Source organism: Rhinichthys klamathensis, unplaced genomic scaffold, assembly GCF_029890125.1.
Source record: "Rhinichthys klamathensis goyatoka isolate OS25496 unplaced genomic scaffold, OSU_Roscu_1.1 h1tg000094l_1, whole genome shotgun sequence".
In the NCBI taxonomy this organism is placed as follows: Eukaryota; Metazoa; Chordata; class Actinopteri; order Cypriniformes; family Leuciscidae; genus Rhinichthys; species Rhinichthys klamathensis.
Genome location: NW_026606633.1, coordinates 170407 through 191946, shown reverse-complemented (window position 1 = coordinate 191946; position 21540 = coordinate 170407). Strand labels below are relative to the sequence as shown.

At 39.3% G+C, this 21540-nt stretch overlaps 1 protein-coding gene across 1 annotated transcript in view; it reads right to left on the bottom strand.

Annotated features, from left to right (window-relative positions):
- Nucleotides 1-21540, bottom strand: part of LOC130086107 (zinc finger protein GLIS1) — a 54350-nt gene that overhangs the window by 20756 nt on the left and 12054 nt on the right. Inside the window, exons 3-5 of the mRNA XM_056252257.1 lie at nucleotides 20148-21354; nucleotides 3641-3802; nucleotides 861-971 (exon numbers count right to left, since the gene is read on the bottom strand). Of these exons, the coding sequence (XP_056108232.1) occupies nucleotides 861-971; nucleotides 3641-3802; nucleotides 20148-21354 (1480 nt within the window). The remainder of the gene's footprint in view (nucleotides 1-860; nucleotides 972-3640; nucleotides 3803-20147; nucleotides 21355-21540) is intronic.

Genomic DNA, 21540 nt, shown 5'->3' with positions numbered 1-21540 from the left:
AATTTGAAAGCTTGGATTGTAGCATGGAATTATGTTTAACTGGAAAATCATCTTCGGTCACATGAACTCGTGTTGAGTGGACTGAATCTGGAGACGATACCTCGCAATAAACAATAGCCCGAAATGAGCCGTGACATGCAACTTGAAAGTGTTATGTCATTATAATTCCACTGCAATTAAGATTTTCAAAACAAAAGCTCACAAACTTGCAAATTAGAAATAAAACAAACACGTCTTAATTGCACGCAAATGGGCTGCAGTTCTCGAATATTACGAAAGAGCGCAAACCGCACGTTTTCCAGTTGAGATCCTTGTGCAAAACTCCCAGGCATTCGTCAAACGTAAAAGGAGCTTCGGTGCTTTGCCGCAGCTTGCTATAACAGGCGTCGCTCGCGATAGATGGAGTGGGAGTGTTTGTTTGACATCAACCCACAACATCTGGCCACTGGGGTATAGCGCTGCACAGCTTATTAACAATGGTACACGCTCACATGTGTTTCCGCTTACAACGGCAAGCAAGAAGAACGCATCAGTCAGCTGTCGTTTAGACCAGTGCAACAATGAGGCCATTCTGCTTATAATTACCCACTTTAATGAGGAATGCACTCTTCACCATGTAGATGCTGAAATGTGGTCATAGTTGATCTATTGTTGGGGAAATCATTTTCAAAAGACAATCCTAAGTAGAACCAACTGCACCAAGCCATGAAAAAGACACAATTGACCATGAAAAATATCTACTATAAAAGTTTCTCAAGGCCGATGGCAGGAGCCAAAGAGATCATTTTACTCTGATGTTCTGATGAGATTATTTGTACGGAGGAAATAAAGAAAAGAATTCAGATAGTTTTTATCCTTACCTTCCTACGCACCTGCTGCTCTTTGGCAGAGTGGATCTTCACATGCTTGCGGAGGGAACTGGGGTCTGTGTAGCGTTTAGTGCAGCCTGGGATCTGACACGCATATGGTTTCTGAAACAGGAAATGCACAAGGAGTCAAAGAATCATAATTATACGCAAGTCAGCCACAAAGAGGACATGGAAACACACTGCTATGGACACAAAGACATTAATCATTACATTATGTCAGCATTCATAATTGATAATAATAGTTTATATGAGACATTAAATACAGTGCAGAACATTTATGAACAGACATGGAAAATAAAAATACATGACAATTTAGACAAGCAACTATTTTGAACTCTCAAAATAAACATTCAGTTTTTAAGATTGAAAGTCTATGTAAAGTCACTAGTTTTAATACAATTTCTAAATATAAAACAAAAAAGTATGATTCCATGTCCACATTTAAAATCTGGATTTTTTATTTTTTTTTATTTAAACATGGAAATAAATAGAAGGTTTTAGGAATAAGGAAATATTATGTAAAATTAATAAAAAAAATATTTAATATTCTGAGCTATTTCTAGGTTAAAAATATTTTTCTTTCTTTATTTAAAAGTATTGCATTCAATCAGAAAATTAAGCATTTTTACAAGTAGACTTTGAAATCCACCGAATACTTTTTTTTTTCTGTAATCAGCCTTAATATTTACACTTTCAAATGGACAAACACAAGTGCAATAACTGCTTATTTTGAGAGTTAATAAATAGTCAAAGTTCAAGAGGAAAGACAGTATCCTACCTTTCAGCTGAGAGGACACAGGAAGAGGAAAGAAGAATACAGATAGTTCGGTAAATGTGCAGGTATACAGGTTCTGTACAAACACTTACAATGGTTTATTTATGTTATTTTGCACATTTTATCAACGTTGAAGTGTTGAAACGTGCGTTTTCACATAAATATCAGTGTACACATGATTCTCACTGGCAAACTTTACTGAAACACACTCTTACGCTCCAAAACATGCAGAGGTGATTTTCTCCCATGCATTTTACACTGCTCTTTTTTTCTAGAAAAGAGGCAGTCATTAAAGTGAAAGTGGATAGGCTTCCTTTATTAGCTCTCCTTTCCTACCTTCCCTCGTTCTCTAAATAACGCTGTTTTTACAAGCCGCTCGCAGGGCAGCTCGTCTCTGCGCATTTATTTGTTTTCACTGTGCAATGCCATATAATCCCCCTGCCGTCTAAACGCACCAAAAACAGAAAACGAGAAAGCTTAGGAATGGAAAAAAGAAAAAAGGCCGTCAAGAATAAATATCATTACAGTTGGAGGGATTTTTTCACTGTATATGAGGCGTGTGGGAAGGCTGTGACAGGGCGCATAGGCAAGTTAATGTGTAGCACTGGGCATCTGGGGTCGAGGGTCTTATTGGCTGTGGCAGTGTGGCAGTGTGGCAGTGTGGCGGTAGCGCGGTGCGGGAGCTGTACTGCGATGTGATACAGCATCGGGTTCTGCCAGTTAGTGAGAAATGACTAGCTCAAGCTTTCCCTGACTTTTATTTTTCCTCACATGGTTGGAGTGGGATGCAAGACGTGCTTGCCTCTCTCTGCCATGTGTCGTTGCTATCACAAACGGAGCGTGGTGTTAAACGGTGTATGATATAACGTGTTTCCCCTCATCAACCCATAGAGACATAACCGTATGTATGTTTTGTGCATGCAAAATTAACATTTAGGTCAAAGAAATGCAGCAAACAGCACATTTACGGGATTGTTTGTAAGGTCCATTTGGATGGGAACTTAAGTGGTTGGGACTTTTGCTCTGAACTTAAAAGGTCCTCCATGGATCTCCCTTTAGTTTAGTTTAGGAGAGGCTAAATAAGTTCAAATACAGTCTGAATAATCTTTTGAAAAATAGTTAACAATACTACAAGCTAATAACAAAATCACATAACACATTTTGGAGCATCACATCACCTATGTAAGAGAGCAATACCTTTTTAAAAACTGTATATAAATGGTACTGTATAAAATGTTTTTGAACAACAACAACAACAACAACAAAAAAACTGTAACACTCCCTATATTATATACTGTAAGATAATTGAGAAAATGTGAAGAACAGCAGCATTTACCAAAATATAAAAAAAAAAAGTCTCATTTTTTTATGAATCTGTTCATTAACATGAATGTGTCCAAATGAACCAATTCACTACAATGAATCAGAGTATCCAATGCTATATATGAGATGACTATTTAGGATGAACCGAATCACCAGAATAAATGTAACTCCATGTATGACAGTTAGGACAGATAAGGACAAACCGATTTACTAGAATGAATGAGTTTCCAATGCTATAAATAAGAAAGGACCATTTAGAATGGACCTAATCACTGAAATAAACTTTTGATTAGAATAACTTTCCAACTCAGTATATGAAAAGTGATGACCTTTTAGGATGAACCAATTTAATATGAGTCAAATTTTCAGTGCTATAGAGAGAGAATAATTTAGACTGAAATGTATTAGAATAAATCAGACCTTCAATACTAGAGTGATTATGAGGGTGATTTATTCTAATGAAGTTTTCTTTTAAGATGATTCTAAAAACTGTAGCACTTCTTGTAACTACTTAATTTATTTAAATAAAGTCAGTAGCATGACTACAAGTTTGTATTTTCCCAACACTGCTAATTTGTATATTAAGGATGGTGTCAGTAAAGAGCAGTGTTTGTTTTCGTGTGTTTTGAAGCACTTCGGGGTTGAGTAGGAATGAATGTATTCATGTACTCACAGTGTCCAGGTGTGTGCGCTGGTGCTTTGCCCTGTCGCTGGAGTTGCTGAATGCTTTCTGACAGCCCGGGTGCTGGCACAGGTACGGCTTCTCTCCTGTGTGACTCCGCAGGTGAATCTTCAGATTCTCCAGCCGCGAAAAAGCTTTGTTACATCCTTCAAACTGACAGAGAGACAACAACAGTAATCTTTCTCGGAGGACGATGTCTTATAAGGCATTGCCTTTAATTTGTGCATGAGTGTGAACAATGCATTCAGATAAACATTTGAATCAGAAAAGAAATTCAGATTCGTTAGCTCATTTTCATGGTCTGGCCAATCAGAATTCTTTAAAATTACAGACCATAAACGACTGACTACTACGCCACGCCCCTTCCAACTACACTTTCTCCTAAAGTCATCACAGGATGGTCCTCTGCAACCTGTCTGTCTGTGTAATGAGGCATTGGACACATTGATAGAACATGTTGTCTTGTCATTTAAGGGCCTCAAACATTCTATACAACCCTATCTCTTAGCTCCGCCCCAAAACATCCACAGCCCACCAATAAGGAGCCTCGGATGAGACAGAGTGGCAGCTTATGGAGGTGTCAGAGACAGTGTAACCTGACATGGCAGCTTTGCTCTCTATTGTCCACTGACCTCTAACTGAGGCCCCCGCTTCTATCGCAGCTCCAGTTTCACTGAAGGAAAGAGCCTTCCATTCTTCTAATGGGCTCTCAGAACATCATTCGGGCTCTGGCCTCCTTCAATCACTCGCAAAGGGCTTGCTATTGAGGCCAGGCCATTTAATACGGGGCGAAACCTTAGACTGCCACGGTTGGGATATATTGAGTGACCTGGATTATACAGTGTGTGTATCTGTGTGTGCATGAATTCTTATATGACACATTAAAAAAATGTGGAACAAGCAAAAAACTCAGTCAGGTACATTACAGGGTCACTTTCACACATTTACACACACAGGAAAAAAAAAACTGAATTAGCATTTTTATTAGAAAATAATAGTGCATCAAAGGTAATAATATGTTCTATAGAACAATAGAACGGTACAGTGGTTCAGACAATTGCTTGGGGGTTTTGAACATTCAGACCCCACAAGTTGTGCCTGTATTATTCAACAACATGAAAACATCTCTGAATATACCCACAACACAGAACTTAAAGTCTCAGAAAACTGTGCAAGCCATACTCACATATCACACCAGAGATATATGTCGTGTGCTGACTCCTAAAATACTTGAGTTTTCAAAACAAACACCGCGAGTATATGTATGTCCCAAAATGTGTCTATTTATGTATAGGGGAAATAATAATTCTTTTGCTGCTTTCTTTAAATGTAATACAAATTTCAGGCTAAATTGAATTTATAGGTCCGCAGAGAGAAGCCTGCTAATCGTGTAAAGCCCGCCATTAGTGTGAGGATTGGCTGCCAATGGAGAGAGGTGCGGAGCATGCTGGGATACCTCACAAACAAAGCAAAGCATTCTGGGATGCCATGCAAACACAGCCATCTGCCAGAGTTTAATCCATTTGACCGGGAGGAATTTCTTTTTCTCTCTTAATGTCTCTTTTTGTCTCTCCACTTTTTTATGTCTCTGGCATTTTATTTTTCTATTTTTGAAGACCATAACATTCTCTTTTATATAATAGCATTTGCCAAGTACAGAACATTCTTTTCCAAATAATTCTAATGCAACCAGTTTTACAACTGACGACAACATCTATCAAAACATCCCCAAACGTAAACCGAGGAATGTGAAGTTTCTGAGATACAAACAGACGTTCATCATGAAAATCTGAGAGAAAAGTGAGACTCCAAACGAACTAAATATATGTTGCATTTTTAAACCGCTATAAACCAACCATGACAGCTCCTAAGTCTCAACTACCCTTTGATTTTATTTGCAAAAACAGTTTAGCAAGCTAATCACATTAATTGGCATAAACGTGTTTAGCTTTCCCCTCTGAAGGCCTGTGTGAGGGTAAACAGAGTGATAACCCTCGAAAGTGGATTGTGGTAAGTCATTTGACGCCATCTTTCCGAAGTGGGCCTCAGGATCTGCCGTATACACACAGAGTGACAGTTCGGGTTGACATATGTGTCAGGGGCACAGAGCCAATCATGGATGATTGCGGGCCGCAGAGGCCGCTCAACCTCAACCTGATGACTATATGGGAAATGAAGCGTGATTGCGGCAGAAAACGTCCAACGAGGCATCGGGCAACTAAAAGCCCGTAGTGTACACAAGCACTCGGAAGAAAAAACAGTTCATTAATACCCTTAAATACCTGCAGAACACAAGCCAGCCATTATGGCACATTTTTCTGCGCAAAAATAAGGCCATGTCGCTTAATGACGTCACACAGAGCTCTGATGGAGTGACTTGGATTGAGAGGAAGAGAAAATTTGCTTATTATGGGAATTGCATTCAGGCCACATTCTTTCCCGTGGAGTCAAAGGTCCACTGCTGTTCCCGTTAACATTCGGAGGTGCTCTGAAACATAAAACATATTTCCCCATTATACTGTAACTACCAATCTCACCTTCCCTCAGGCATGCGTTTATTCAGACATTAAAACCTTTAGCAACTAACAAGCATTAAATACATTATTACTCATAATTAGTGGGCTTAAAGGCAAATTTTAATGAGCACCATGACTTCTTTTCTTACAGCCAGACACATTTTTTGTAATTCGCTGTGACATTCAAATTGCCTCAGCGCTCTCAGATATGCAATACAGGGTCTGTCTGCGGGTTATGGTGATGTTCTGTGATCAGCATTTGTACAAATCGATTCTGGTTCCTGTTGGAGAACGAAAGGTGTTACGAGGTTTACCGCTGAGCGCCTGAAGTAACTGTGACCTGTAAAAGAGAAACCGCCGACACGTCTTTCGGCACGGAGAACAGCGGAGCTCAGATGGAGTGGCTAAAAACTACAGGCGAAAGCGAACATGTGCCTTTAATCTGCCTGTTTCCAAATGCCCCCTGGCAACCACAGCAAAGAGCAGAAAAACGTAAATGGATGAAATTATATCCATATGATTCAATGAGACAGCTAAGGGGAGACAGGTTTCTCATGCACTTCATCAGGGTACAAAATTAAACACAGCTTAGCTAAAACATTCGCATTACATAGTTTACACATTTCATTTCCACATCCAAACCCCACTCGTTTTAGCAGCCAACTTCATCTGTTGCTAATAGGAGGCTTAATATGAATCAAAGATCTGGTTAATTTCTCTCTCTCTCTTTCTCTCTTTTGGAACGGCACTGAAGGAAATTCACTTTCGATTATTCTCAGGAATCTTTGATTTTTCTTTGTTGCTCTTTTGCCCGTTACTTTCAAATTTCAAAACATTTAATTCATACCTAATGTGATGCATACACAAATCCTCAGCTGACAAATGTTGTCCAGATGGGATCGAAGGCTTGGCCGATAAACCGGTGGAGGAAGTAGTCATGTAAATGACTAGCAAAATTGCTCCGAACAGCCTTTTTTGTTCTCATGCAACACTGGTTAAACCAGATTGAAACCTATGTAGACTGTAGATGGGACCTTCACAGGAAGCAACCTATGATGACTAAATTGGGCCTCTCACATAGTCATTACGCACCCCCCCCCCCCCCCCCCTCCCCCCCCCCCCCCCCCCCCCACCTCACTCTGAGCAACGTTTTTGAAGGAAATTGAATTGAAGGTGTATTATGGATTCTGACCTCGCTGCTATGGAAGTCAAACATTAGCAACTTATGCTACATGTGGGAATCCTGAACTAGAACATGGAGGAAACATATGGATCTTTATGGGAGCACTTAACCCAGAGTCGTTCTGGGGCGTACCGTCAAAGTGTTACCAGCCAGAAGATATAGTGTCTACCAAAACTAGCTGTGATCTTCTTTTGACCTATAGGAATAGATTCAGATTTACAGAGGGAGAAACGAGTGAAGGTCCTCTTCCAGGTCAACTGTTGCTTCCACATGTTCTCTTGCTTTCTAAAAGCCTTTAACTTGTAACTCCAGCATGAATGTTCTCTGGCATCCCTCGCTTGCTGTATTCATTTGAATTTATGACTAGGTGGTCGCTCATGCTCATTAATACAGTACATCCTGAAAACAGATTAGTGTACGTAATCTAACATACTGTACAGTACCTGTAAGCACTCTTCTGAAATGCATGGCCATGTTTCAGGCTACATACCAACATAATCCATTCTGATTGTTAAATAGTGGTTGGCATTGTATGGAATGGATTTTCTTTCTTTTAAAATGCCAGATTCTATTGAAACAACGTGAGGGATATGCAATGTGCTGCTGAAAATTCAGCTTTGCCATCACAGGAATAAATTATATATTAAATATATTAAAATAGAAAAGAGTATTTTAAATAGTAATAATATTTTAATGTATTTCAGTTTTTACTGTATTTTTGATCAAATAAATACAGCCTGGTACAGAATCTTATATCAAAACATAAAAAAAATTCTTACTGACCCCAAACTTTTGAACACTTACATACTGAATTCTGTTATTTGATTTGAATTGAACTAAATTGTCAGAATATGTTACACAGAATATTTGATTTAGTCTTGTACATTAGCAAAACTATCATTTATACGCACACAGATGCAGACATACATTTATGATACATATTCAGCAAAAATAGTTGTCGTCACAGGAAGAGGGTAATTTACCCCATTGCTGATTTTTAATTTTGTGCCATCAAAACTAAATAAGCAAAAGTTTCCATTTATTTTGCTTAATAAAATATTGGATGATGCATCCTGCACATGCTAAAGACATCACTATTAGTACTGTAAAGGCACAGTGTTCTTCTTAAGTGGGCCATCTTCCCTCATATTACCCTACATATTACAGGCCTAAAGACCTGGCACCATTAAATTAGTGTCAAATTTATTTAATCCGTGTTTTCTTTGTTAAACCGAACACCAAAGAAACCAAACAGCATTCTCGGTTTCCCTGGCCGCAAAGCGCTGATGGACACCAAGCACAGTCTGTCACTCCAGTAACCGGCCTCTCACTCTCTCCGTTCTAAGCATCTCTAATAGCTAATTAGAGAGTATTACACTCGCCCCGATGCCTTTACAATACCACCGAGCCATCAGTTATCTCCCCGTTTCGTGCAACATGAACCAGGGCACAGTGAGATGCAATGAAACTCCTCAACATGATATGTGCAGTGTGTTCATGCCTGCGGAGGGGCAAATACAGCATTTGACACAGAAGGTCTCAGCGTCCATTAACCGTCAGTCCCCATCTACTCACTGACACCTGCTAGCGTTCGGTTCCCAGCGGCGCTGGCACAACACACGGGGTAACATGACAAATACTTTGACTGCAGTAGCTCAGAAACTTCCTCTTTAACTGGCCGCCATGAGAAACTTGTTGCTTTTACATTCGATTTATGGATGAGAATCACACTTGCTGAACTTTCATTACACAAACTCATAATTCTCACATATGAGCTTTTTATTTGAAAAAGCTGGCTGTCAGGGTCATGCCATACTTCTTAAGGTTCAAACGTCGTCCAAACTCTAGGCTAAACACCAAAAAAGGCCACATTTCACAACATCTCTCATTATATGACATTGTGAGGAACATATAAACTATAAACGCTCCTGACCGACGTTCGTTCTCTCGCCTTTTCTTTCCGCCCTCCACCCTGTTGGCATAATGTTCAGAGTTGACACAGCTGGGTTTGTCTCATGCCCACTCTCTAAGCTATTCTATATCTCCGACCTGACAACAAATACACATCCCAGAGTGCCTTGGGCCTGCCAAGTCAAACACCTCTGCGTCAAAGGCTCTGTCAGATTCATGAACAAAACAAAACTATTCAAATGGACAATAGGTCAAGATGGCATGTTAAATGTGTTCAGTTTTAGTTGACGATGTAGAAAGGTCGAGTGACATCTAACACAGTTGGATTGAGAAGTAGAACATTTACGCCCTCCAGATATGTGATGAAATTGAACTACAATAGAGAAAGCTTGCATTGTTGTCTTTTGGGAACCTGATTGTTGCGTTTCCCCTTCAGTATTTTCTTGTTTTGTTATTTTCTGTTCAAAAGTGCAGTGCAAGGGCAATTTATCAGGTCATATTTCAGAACACATTATTAATAATGATACGTCATACAGCATGACTGCACATTAAATCATGTGGAATCACAGTGGAATACGAGGACCAATGTTTTGCACTGAAAATAAATAATATGTAATACTAAGACCAAGTCATTATTAAATGGAAATGTAATAGTGCAACAAAAAGATGAACTATTCTAAATTTGTGAAAAAAGTAGAAAAATAAAATAACTTATTCAAATACCTCATCAATAACTCAGTTGAGAGAGAGAAAAAATAGACCCAAATAACAAGGTCTCAGTGTCCTGTGATATTCCACAGTAAACGTTTTCATATTTATGGAGTATTTAACTCGAAATTTCTCATCACGTACTTGTTTACCTTAGCAGTAATATGACTCCAGGTCTGGCTCTCGCTCCTCTCTTGGTATTTGCAAGCGAGACGCTGACGGTATTACAAAGCAGTGTGTTTTTTCAATGCTAATATTCACTTTCCATCTTTGCATTAAATTGTGCATGACCTAATCTAGTCTTGGCTTTTCTACGCTGAAATATGAATTTGGCTCATCCGTGTCACTTGTTCTGGTTGTATTTAAGCTTTGAAGAGGATAATATCGAGTCTTCAAGGAGCCATAGAACGTGCTATTTTCTTAATTTTTCACTACTGTGGAAACAATGGCTGGACATTATACAGAGATTTGGAGCGTTTCTTTATGTTCACATTCAAGTCCATTAAGAAACTGAATCCTTTATAGCTTCACAAACCTGTCATTTTAAATCAAATTTAAGGGGTGAATTGATGAGCCATGGGCTTTGAGGTCACATAGAATTTATCAGAATGCATCATGAGACCTTTAGTGAAGGAATTAAATCATTGTTTGGAAAAAAGTATTTGGCGGTTTGTCACCGAAATGAACAAAACAAGAGTTGTATGTCTGTGCTACTGATCTTTGGGAATCCACATCAATGAGCCACACACAATAACAGACCGCATGTTATCTCGATGAAAACTCACAAGCACAAATGGAGCAGGCACTTTCATATGGAAACATTTCTTCTGGAACAGTGACACCAAGGTCATGTCATGTGTTTGATTCCCAAAGAGTGCCTGAACTGATTTTAAAAATGCCATGTAAGTTGCTTTGGATAATACTGTCTGGCAAATTGGACTCTACTGATCAAATGTTTGGGGTCTGGAAGATTTTTTTTATGTCTCTTGTGCTCACCAAAGCTGCATTTTAATATATTTTAAAATGTAATTTATTCCTTTCATGGCAAAGATGAATTTTCAGCATCATTACTTCAGTCTTCAATGTCACATGATCCTTCAGAAATCATTATAATATGCTCATTTGGTGCTCAAGAAACATTCTTTTATTATCAATGTTACAAACAGATGTGATGCTTAAAATGTTTGTGGAAACCATGATATTTTTTCAGCATTCTTTAATGAATAGAAAGTTCAAAAGAGCAGTATCCTTGCTTAATTTTTTTTCTTCCAAAAAATACCTCATACTTTTGAACGATAGTGTAGATATGAAATGTAAAACTTTTCTGCCTCAGAGTAAACGAAATAAAAAGGTACTGTGACTTGATATCTCACTATTGCGACTTCATATCTCAAAGTGTGATTTTACATCTTGCAACTGCAACATATTTCACAATGTGACTTTATGTCTATTTTTAAACTTTATATGACGATTACCTTTTACTCTACAAGTGGAAACAGGCTTCCACACATTCCTGGGAACATGCAGGAAAAAATATTAACATTATTAAAGGGTAAAAATAACTGATCTTGGGAAATTGTGAAAAAAGTTACATTAGTTATTGAACTAGAAACATTTGGAGAATGCACTTTGCTTTAATGGAGAACCAAGTTAACAAGTCAAAGTGTAATTCAAGTATTGTTGGCTGAAAGAACATGGTTAAAGTTCATGTTGGTAGGAAGTGCAGAAGTTACTGTTATTATCAATAATTGTTGAAATAGTTTCTAAGCCATACCTCCAAATGAATGTAGGGACTTGACAATGTAAACAGACAAGCGCTTTGAGAAAGCGTGGACAGCTCTTCTGGCGGAGTATGAATAGTTTCATGGGGAGAACTCTAATTGGACGGTTGAATCCAGCTGTGAGTCAGCAGTAAAGCGCACCACGTCCTGCCAGATCTCCATATAACACCCCGCTTGAAATGTGGAACCAGTGCACCACATTCTTACTGCCCCCCCACACCCATAACTGTCGTGTGGCGAGGGGTTTTATGCAAAGGGCTTTTGGTGAAGATGTTGCTCTGGTTACATCTATCTCTGAGTGACAGCAGATGACAAATGAGACAGAATGCTGTCACAGCCCATAAGTTTGTAAGAGAGAAGCTGTCACAAGCCTCCCACACTTAGTTTTGGGCTCTGTTCAGACCGCAGATGGGACGTGGTTTCGGACTAGAGGGGCACCATAAAGCCTCCAGTTATGTGGCTGTTTATTAACTGGGTTGGTTTGGTTTTGAGAGATACTTGGGATCCTAACCTGGCTCTCGGTTCTGCTAAGTCCCATGGCCCATCTGTATCTCAACAAACTCATTCTAGAACACTGGGATATTCAGTCTTAACTCAAAACTGTCCGTGCTCTGTTTACATGATGGGGTTTATGGCGAATGTTTGCGGAAAGGCTGGGTGTGATGTAAATAGCGTCCTGACTACTGTTATTTATTCTAAGGAGTGTTTGGCAGATGGCAACTGGCATCAGCTCCATGTCAACATGCTCTCTGTAGTGACAATGAGGAAGGTACTCTAAATTAAACACATTTATGACTGGCCCCGTGTACATTTAGGCCATAAAGGGCCCACACTGAGACATTAAATCACCATTATTCAAATTTATTACCACATTTCTAATGTGTAAGTAGTGAAATAAAAGCACTATAAAAAACTCTTTTAGCACTTGAATTTAATGAATAATTAATAAAACATATTTATTACCCTACTTGTGACCAAAATGTTAGAGACAAATGTCCTTTTTTATTAAAGGAATAGTCGGTCCAATAAGTTAAGCTCAATCGGCAGCACTCGTGACTTAATGTTGATTAACAAAACTAATTTGGATTCATCTCTCCTTTTCAAAAATGTTACAATAAAATACTAACTGATAACATTATATTAGTGCAGAAAAATACAACAAAAATACAATTTACAACTTTTTAGTAATAACAACATTATGTCTAAAACCTTAACACAACTGTAAAAATCATGGGAACCATTTTACAGCTCAAAAATGCACTAAAAGAAATAATGTAAATTATAAAATTATAAGCTTCACATTTGTCCTTAAATCCTATGAAAATTTGGCCATTTACTTACATAAGTGCCTCACTGTAACTTTCTTTTTAAAGAAAATGAAGGATACGTTGAAATTATTAGGCTACTTGTTGTAACAAATGTTATGTAACAAATGCTGTCTGATTGAGCTCAGCTTGTAAAATGTGAAACAGTCAATGCATATCAACTTTACATAAAAATGTATGACTAAGGAGCATAAAAAATATGACTAGCAGTTCTCTCTCTTTCCCTGTCATTGACAGAATTTTCCATCATTTATGACACAACGCTTCCCCGCCTGAAAGAGTACAGAATCGCCAGATCAAAACACGGGTGAAGAAGACGCAGAAACAAGCGATAGAAGCATTGCTTATGTAAAATAATGAGATCATCAAACATTAAGCAGCATATAAATCAAAACTGCCAACGTTACTGAATGAAATGTGGTATAGGACTGTGAAAGCCTTGGGGGTGTTGATGGACTCGACCGACTCCATCTATGTTTTGAACATCATTCTGAATCTGACACGTGACAAAAAAAAAAATTTCTTAGCTTTTAGTTTAAAGTGTAGATTTTTTATGAAACTTTTTTGTGTGTTAATGTTGTTTAAAAGCAGTGGCTCTGTTCTTTCTTGTGATATATTGTATATTCAGATATTCATATAACAAAATATTCTGGGAGCCATAAAAAAATGCTGGTGCTGACTGGCACAAAAAAAACCAACAAAAAAAACCCGCTGGCGTTAAAAGATAAAATAAGTTCAAATCTGCAGAAACATTACTACTGAGTGCCAAATATCTGTCTTTGACTAGCAACACTTCACTTTACAACAGCTCAATATTTTCTTGGCACACTGTGCGCCAGATTTTTTTTATGTCACCTGGCTGGATCATGTTAAAACAACTGATTTTCCGCACGTTTGTGCTGCAATGCTAATAAACAATTACAGAAAATACAGACAGAGGTTATATGGGGGTAATAAAAATACTGATATTGAATAATAAAAGCAATATCGCGCTAATATAAATAAATAGTACTATATAGCGAAAATAGGACAATGGTAATAAAAAAAACTTGAGTGTTTCCACAACTTTGTGCAGTAAATAAACCAAATAAAAGTGCAATAAATGTTCTCATATCTTACAAAGCTAAAATCAGGGAATAGTAAATTAAAGTTCAGCCAACAATCCACCTTTTTATGGAGATATTCCCCGGAGTAATTCTGACGAGGAGTACCTCCAAATATGAAGTTAATGGAGATTGTTTCAAATTTATAGTCCATTATAAGATGACTAAAGGAAGACTAGTATTTTTCTCCATAGTACAAATGTTGGGACTAACTTAAGCCTAAAACCATACATGTATGTAGCATAAGGACTGTATCTAGCAGGGTCTAGCGCTTTAAAAAGCCTGAGGACATTTTGGCCATTAGCTGTGTTTGGTCCCCTCAGTGTATTAGTAGACGATACGCCCCACTTGCAGGGTTAAACAGATTAAGCACTTGGATTCGGGACAGATATGAGTCTATGACACAATGCTAAAATAATGTGGCCATCAGTCTTTGTCTCACATTTCAGGTACATAATTAAATGTCAGGAAATTACTTACTCAAAATATAGCATAGCATTCCAGACAAATGTAATTAGCACAAAACATGTATGGATATTTCAATCTTTGATACATGGTTACGCACATTTAAAGCCCTACAGCTATGAGGTGCATTGGCTGAGGTGAATGCCAATAATGAATAATGAATGCCATAATGCCAGCTTAAAAAAAAAAGTGTATTTAGCAGGAGAAAATAGCTACCAGATATTTGACAATGATTATTGCTTAAGTAGCTATTAAGAATGCTTAAGTGGCAGAATGTAAGACAGGAAGAGAGAGAAGAGGAGTAGTGACTGGATTGCATTACTATACAGAACGACTGGAAACCTTTTACGGCTTGACAAGAACTTGGCCTGGCGTATTTGACAAGGAAAACAAGCACGATCCATCAATTCCCAGGCCTTTCATTCCATTGCCAAAACATCAGTCTCCTAACAAATCTCAGACATTTTATGCCAGCAGTTTCATCATGCTAATATATGTATCACATATGGTCTCCGTTGCTTAGCTATTAGTATGACGAAAAGACGGTAGAGTCTCAGATTGGATCTGACAGCAAGCAAAAAAAAAAAGAGGCGGATTTGTTGATCTTGAAATTAAAGATATAATTCAACCGTAACTTTCATGTGATGATACATTAGCGAGTTGAAGGTTGCAAATTATGAGCTGTAATTGTAAAAAACGATTCTGACCGTGTGCATTCTTCTGCAGTACCATCTGGAAACTTGGATTCAAGTGAAATTTATGACATTTCTGAAAACTCATATGAACAATGATTGTATTGGAATCATTCACTCCACCTTCCTATTAAATACCCCAAGCAGAATGACCTCCCCGAGCCACTGTTTAAAACAAATTCGCCTAGAATGCAAAGCTTCGGCAAATGGAGTGGAGACAGATAGGAAACAGCCCATGAGTCCTGCTGCGTCAGTGCAGGTAACTGTCGCTACCTGCTAGCATAATGGGGCTTAGAGAGTTGGCAGTTGCTAAGTTAAATAGACAGGGCAGAAATGTCAGCAGCTCATTCTAGTACATCCACATTAGTATCAACGCCACTTGCTGCCTTTGCTGGGGCAAGCCAGACGGCTCGGGTTTCACCGTGCATTCAGAGGAAAAAGTCAGCTCATGCACAGGCCATGCGTTTTAATTAGCTAATGGCACGAGCCGTTTCATCTCCAGCATCTGTGTTGATTGCTTACAAAAGCCTCCATTTACTCCAAAACACGCCATTTTGGTTAGGGTCTGGGCCGTCTGCTGCTGGAGAATTCTGAGCGTCCATCCAAAAATCAGTCTAATAAATCTTTATATATACGTTTGCCGGTTTCACACTGGCAAAGAGGGGGGGGGGAAGGAAATTCCATGATCTATGTTTTTTCCAGCAGGTTGTTTGAGCCAATTTTCCTTCAAGCAAAGGCCTGTAACGTTATGTTCAAACTTCGAAACGAATGCGCTATAAGAGTGGCTCTGCAATTATTTTGATGAGGTAACAAAAAAGGTGTGGTTTAGGAAGTAAATCCTAATATCCGTTTATATTACGAAATGTTATTTAAAAGTAAAAACATACTTTTTTGTGAGCCAAATGTTCAATGACCAACTGTCTGGTGATGGTGACGACGACAGAGATGAGAAATACAAGGAAATGGGTGTGCATTGCTCAGAAAAATTCACTGCTTTAGGTCACAAATGCAATATTAATTGCAAAAACCTGTCCTATGAGATCTAGTAAACTGAATATTCACAAATGAGAAACATTAATGGGCAAACTATTAAGTAAAGTAATAATTGAATTATATTTTTAAATAATTTTTAATAATTGATATATATCAAAATATATATTTTGCTAATTTTTCCAACCCTGATTAAATAAAACCATAGGTGAGGAAAATGTTTGATTTAATATTTTAAACTACTTGAAAAGACATGAAAAGACAACTTGAAAAAACTAGATGACAAAAAAACGCAAGAAATAAATGATTGAACAAACAATCCTGTTCCAAAATACACTGACATATTTGCATCAGACATGTCTGTATGAATGTCAGCACAGATGTTGCAGGAAAAGCCATAGTAAAATCTAAAAGGTTAGAGGAATTAATACGGTTTTATTATGACTATGAGAACTCAGTGACTGTTTAGTACAGTAGTAAACACACACTAACCACATAAAATACAGAACAGAACACAGCCCATTTACTAAACCTGTCACAGCAGGCACACAAACTGCAGAAAATGTCAAGAAAATGTCATGTCGACTGCAAGCACGCTAAACCAAAGCCAAGATATTAATGTAATAGGATTAAACCAATACATTCAAGAGGAAATTCAATAAAGAAACAATCATCAATGTCCAATGATGCATGGATCTGCTCATCAAACATGATCAACTGGATAAGCAACATGAGTATTATCAACAGATACGCTTTGATGAGCATTTACATGATTTTCATGAGCTGGGAATGGGATAGGTGATCTAAAATACAAAGTTGAATCCAGTACAGCACTGACGTATAAGAGCCCTGGGACAGTGTCGGGGCAGTAGTCGCTGGATACATTTTTAATATTAATGCAGACAAGAAGGGCAAAAAACCAATAAACTAAAACAACACTTGAATTAGGCATGAAACACAACAGGATATTGCAGTAAGATTATGTTGTTTCCTTTTAGATGCCTTCTGCTCTGCTGTCCGACTACCACAAAACAGCCCGCGGTGCTTTTTAATTGGAGAGAGTGAACCAAAAAGAGGCTCTCAAACTCCGCAGAGCGGTTTTAAGAGGTCTGCCGAGCTCAGTGCTTGCAGATGTAGCTGCGTTTTTACGTGCCGGGGCATAAAACCGCGTCCAGGTATGGCCGGTGACAAAGCAGAGAGTCAGAACCCCGTCCTATGTTTGTGATAATGACTTTTTCCTGCCAAGGCGCTGCATGATACAAATCAAATGCAGCACAGCTGGTAGAGAGGACAAAGCAAGAGAGAGACAGAGAGAGAGAGAGGAATGAGGGAGTGTTGTGTTTGGATGCAGAGGAATCATGCCTCGTGCGCTCTCGGAGGAATCTGCAGTTGGAAAGATAATAAAGGGATTAGCTGGGTTTTCTGAAGCATTTGCTTCTAAATCAAAATGTCTCATCGGTTTCCTCTGCACAAATAGCTAGAATACCAACATGTCTTTGTATATTGCACGAGGGCCACAAATGCAACATGTTTCAGACAAAAGCTGCTTCCTGCGGAGGTTACAGGAAGACATCGTTTCGGAGGAAAAAATGAGAACGCGGCAGAATCTGAGCAGGGTCACATTATGAGTAAATATAATTAATAAATTCATTTTATTTCTCCAATGTTTGCAAGGTACTGAATGAATCAAAATGAGTTTTCATTCAGAACCACTCTGAGTCTGTACTTTAACTGCAACTGCAAAATTACATTATATAACTTACCATTAGAATAAATGTCATGAAATACCATTTTAAAAAAGAAACAATCAAAACTGCGAAAAACAGACTCACTAGTAAAATAATTCTGCTACAAGTTAAATCCTCACAAACGTATTTTGACACACATTTTTGTCTTAAAAAATGTATTTAAATATGTCAGTAGTTGTTAACAAAACAAAATCAAAATCTTTCCAAGTACCTGAAATCTTCTTAACAACCACCTAGGCTACACATACTGCGGGTTGGGAATCACTCATAAAACACTACTAACACTTGAAAATGCTTTCACGTTTTACTTAAATTTTTCTTTCCTCCTATTTGCAAACGATAATATGATTCTAGCAAAATAGACTAAACTTTGACAAAGATGACTCAGTGAGAGGCCCTCACTACATTCAGAAACAATGTCCAGCCATTTTAAAACAATACATGGGTTTGTTCCTATCTTAGCATCTGCTTAATCTAAATAAAATGAGTGTTTGTTTGTTCTGACAGGCTGTGACACCGGGGCTGGTCTTGCCACATACTCCGGGCAGAGTTTTGAGAGGAAGAACAGAACCCCTACAACACTATTGTAAAAGTATGAGCAAGTCAGAAAAACAGAGATTATTATGAACAAACAAAACAATACAACAGCAAATGCAACAAGTCACGAAAATAATTTCCAGAACTACTAAGTTTATGCCACAGAGTGCGCAGCAATGCCATAAAATATAGTTGCACGTTTTGGAAGGAATTTACATGATCTAATTACATCTGTCATTCCAGCTGCTGTGAGCTCAGAGTAAACCAACATCCTCTGGAGAATAAACAAAACTTGTCATTAATAACCTCAACGGAACTGCTTAATGCTAGCTAATATAAATGTTACCCTTGTAACATACTCCACATATTAGCGTACAGCTGTCTCCTATTGACATGGCTAAACAGATCATTTGGATAAAAAAAAGGTATCCTGGCATTTAAAGGAATAGGCCGACTTTAAAGCAGTCTGTTTAAGTATCTGTAAAATGAAAGCCATTTTGGACAGAGTCTTGTATATGAAACAGTATATATCTAACAAGAAATCCAACATTCTCCGATTGAGCAACAGAGGGGAATTTCGCTGGTCATCTCCTCTGCGGCTCGTTCTTACAGACTACTACATTTTTCCAAGTGTTTAGTTTGGATAAAGAACCAATTCGCTTAATACTTGTGGGATGGCTAAATGTTTAAACCTCCCATTTAAAGGGATCAAGTGCATGCATTATTTGGTTATGTTAAACAGATGTGTAGTTTTTTTTTTATCTCAATCATTTAAAAAGAAGAAAAGACAGAGAGAGAGATCTTAAGAAAACAAACAGAGTTTCACCCTACACAAATTGTGGACTAATTGTGTATTTGGACTTGTGCATTGGTGGGGCTGGAGCCATTTTTCCACTTGAGCTGAGAATGTTAGAAAGGCACTTTGACATTGATTAGTGTGTTGACTTGTGGAATCAGAGAGTTTTACCTGGATGTTTCGGGTTTCACCACAACACTATTTATACAGCTAGACTACAGGTCCAATTAAATACCCAAACCCGTCATTGGAAAAGTTAGCTGCGCTTTCAGTTGAAATCATAATTTCTCATGCCATGTGATATGGTTGTGAAAAAAAATGCTGAGGAAAATAGGCATAGGTGGTCCATTGAAAGCTGTTACAAAAAAAAAAAAGAACCTTCCAAATCTATTTCTCGAATAAAACTGATATAAAATAAAAAACACTTTTGGGGGCCTTTAAAGAGAGATTTGATTTAATAAAGCTAAATGAAATGAAAAAGTTGTCCTCTGTTGATAATACATACTTAAAAACTGATTTTAAAACTGACCTTCTTAATTAAAAATAATTATACCGGCATTCGGTTTCACGAACTTTCCACTCAAATTAAAGTCATTGAGGATTCCAACTAAAACAGCTCTGCTTGTGCCTTTTCAAGGCCATTTCAGCTGCCAGTTATAATCACCTATATGAATTTCATTATGGGAAACTGCTGAAAATTGTGACAGCATTTTGACAGCCAGTTAAAAACTGTGAACACTTACCATGCATTTGTTAGGTTTCTCTCCAGAGTGAACCCTCATGTGGATGAGCAACTTGTAGCGGGCGTTGAAGGGTTTGTAGCGACGGACACATCCGGCCCAAAAGCAGGTGAAGTCCTCACCCTTTCGCTGGTCGATGTGGACCTTCTCGATATGCCTAACCAGTTCCTCCTGCTGCTCGTACGCCGCGCTGCAGTCAATCCAGCGGCATACCTGCTTATCGCTAAATACGTCCTCCCTGTCGCTCACCTGCTGTTCGACCAGGCCTGTGGGTTTGGGTTGTGCCAGCAGGCCTGAGGGTGGAGACTGCTGCTGGCTCTGAAGATGCAGTAGAGCTCCTGGGCCGGAGCCCATGTACTGGTGCAGGTGGTAGGGAGGGGGCATGGGCGGCCGTGGGGGGCCTGTTTGGTGGTGGTGGTGGTGATGGTGGGAATGCCCAACGCAGTGGCTTCCACGGCTCGTCAGATGGTGATAATGATGCTGAAAGAGCTCCTCCTCACTTGGAGAGAAATCATCCACCGGTTCCTGTTTCAGCGTACAGCTGTCCAGCAGAGCACCGGGCTGTATGAGAAGTCCAAGCCCGTTGCCGTTAACCACGCCGGGCCCCGGCTGCATGGAGGCTACGTCCTCACAATGCTCCACTGATGACACTGAGGAGGATGATGACGAGGAGGACAGGGGTAGGAGGCAGGACGAGGTGGAAGGTGACGGCAGCTGAGGGCTGGGTGCGGGGAGAGGCTTGTGGGAGAATGCGGTGGCGGCAGGCGACGACGAATTGGTGCGCAGGCCGTTAACGCAGGACATCTGGGAGGAGCAGATGTTGGTGGCAATATCGATTCCCTCTGAGGCTGACTGGGAGGCCACCAAGAGGCAGCGTCTCTTCAGTCCGCTCGCATTCGGCCTTGCTGAGTGACGCGAGCTCGGGGACAAAGCTAGTGGGGAGGAGCCATCTTCATTATTAAATGGATACACAGTCACCGCCATTGCCGACAACGACAGAACAGTTGCTAAGTTACTGTCATCGCCGCCACCACCGCTGTTCGAACGGTCCAATTCCCTGCGACCTGCTCCCATCCCTCCTGAAAAGTCGCTGAGGGCCGATCCCAGCTTGTAGCCCTCCTGTTTGATGGGGTACGATGGCAAAGCATGACACCCATTGACGCCACCGGACAGAGACAACGAGCTAAGCTCCGTCTGAAAGCCAGCAGACCTGCGGGAGAATGAAACACACCCAGAGGAATATGAGGAGCGTTTAGGCAGAACGGAGCAGGAAGAATATGCACACTATTAACAGCCCGGGCCTGTTGAAAGATAAAGGCCAGGGTTTCTCAAAGTACTGCCAACTCTTCACTGTCAGACACCACGGACACAGACAAGCTCTGTGCTCCGGTCCTGG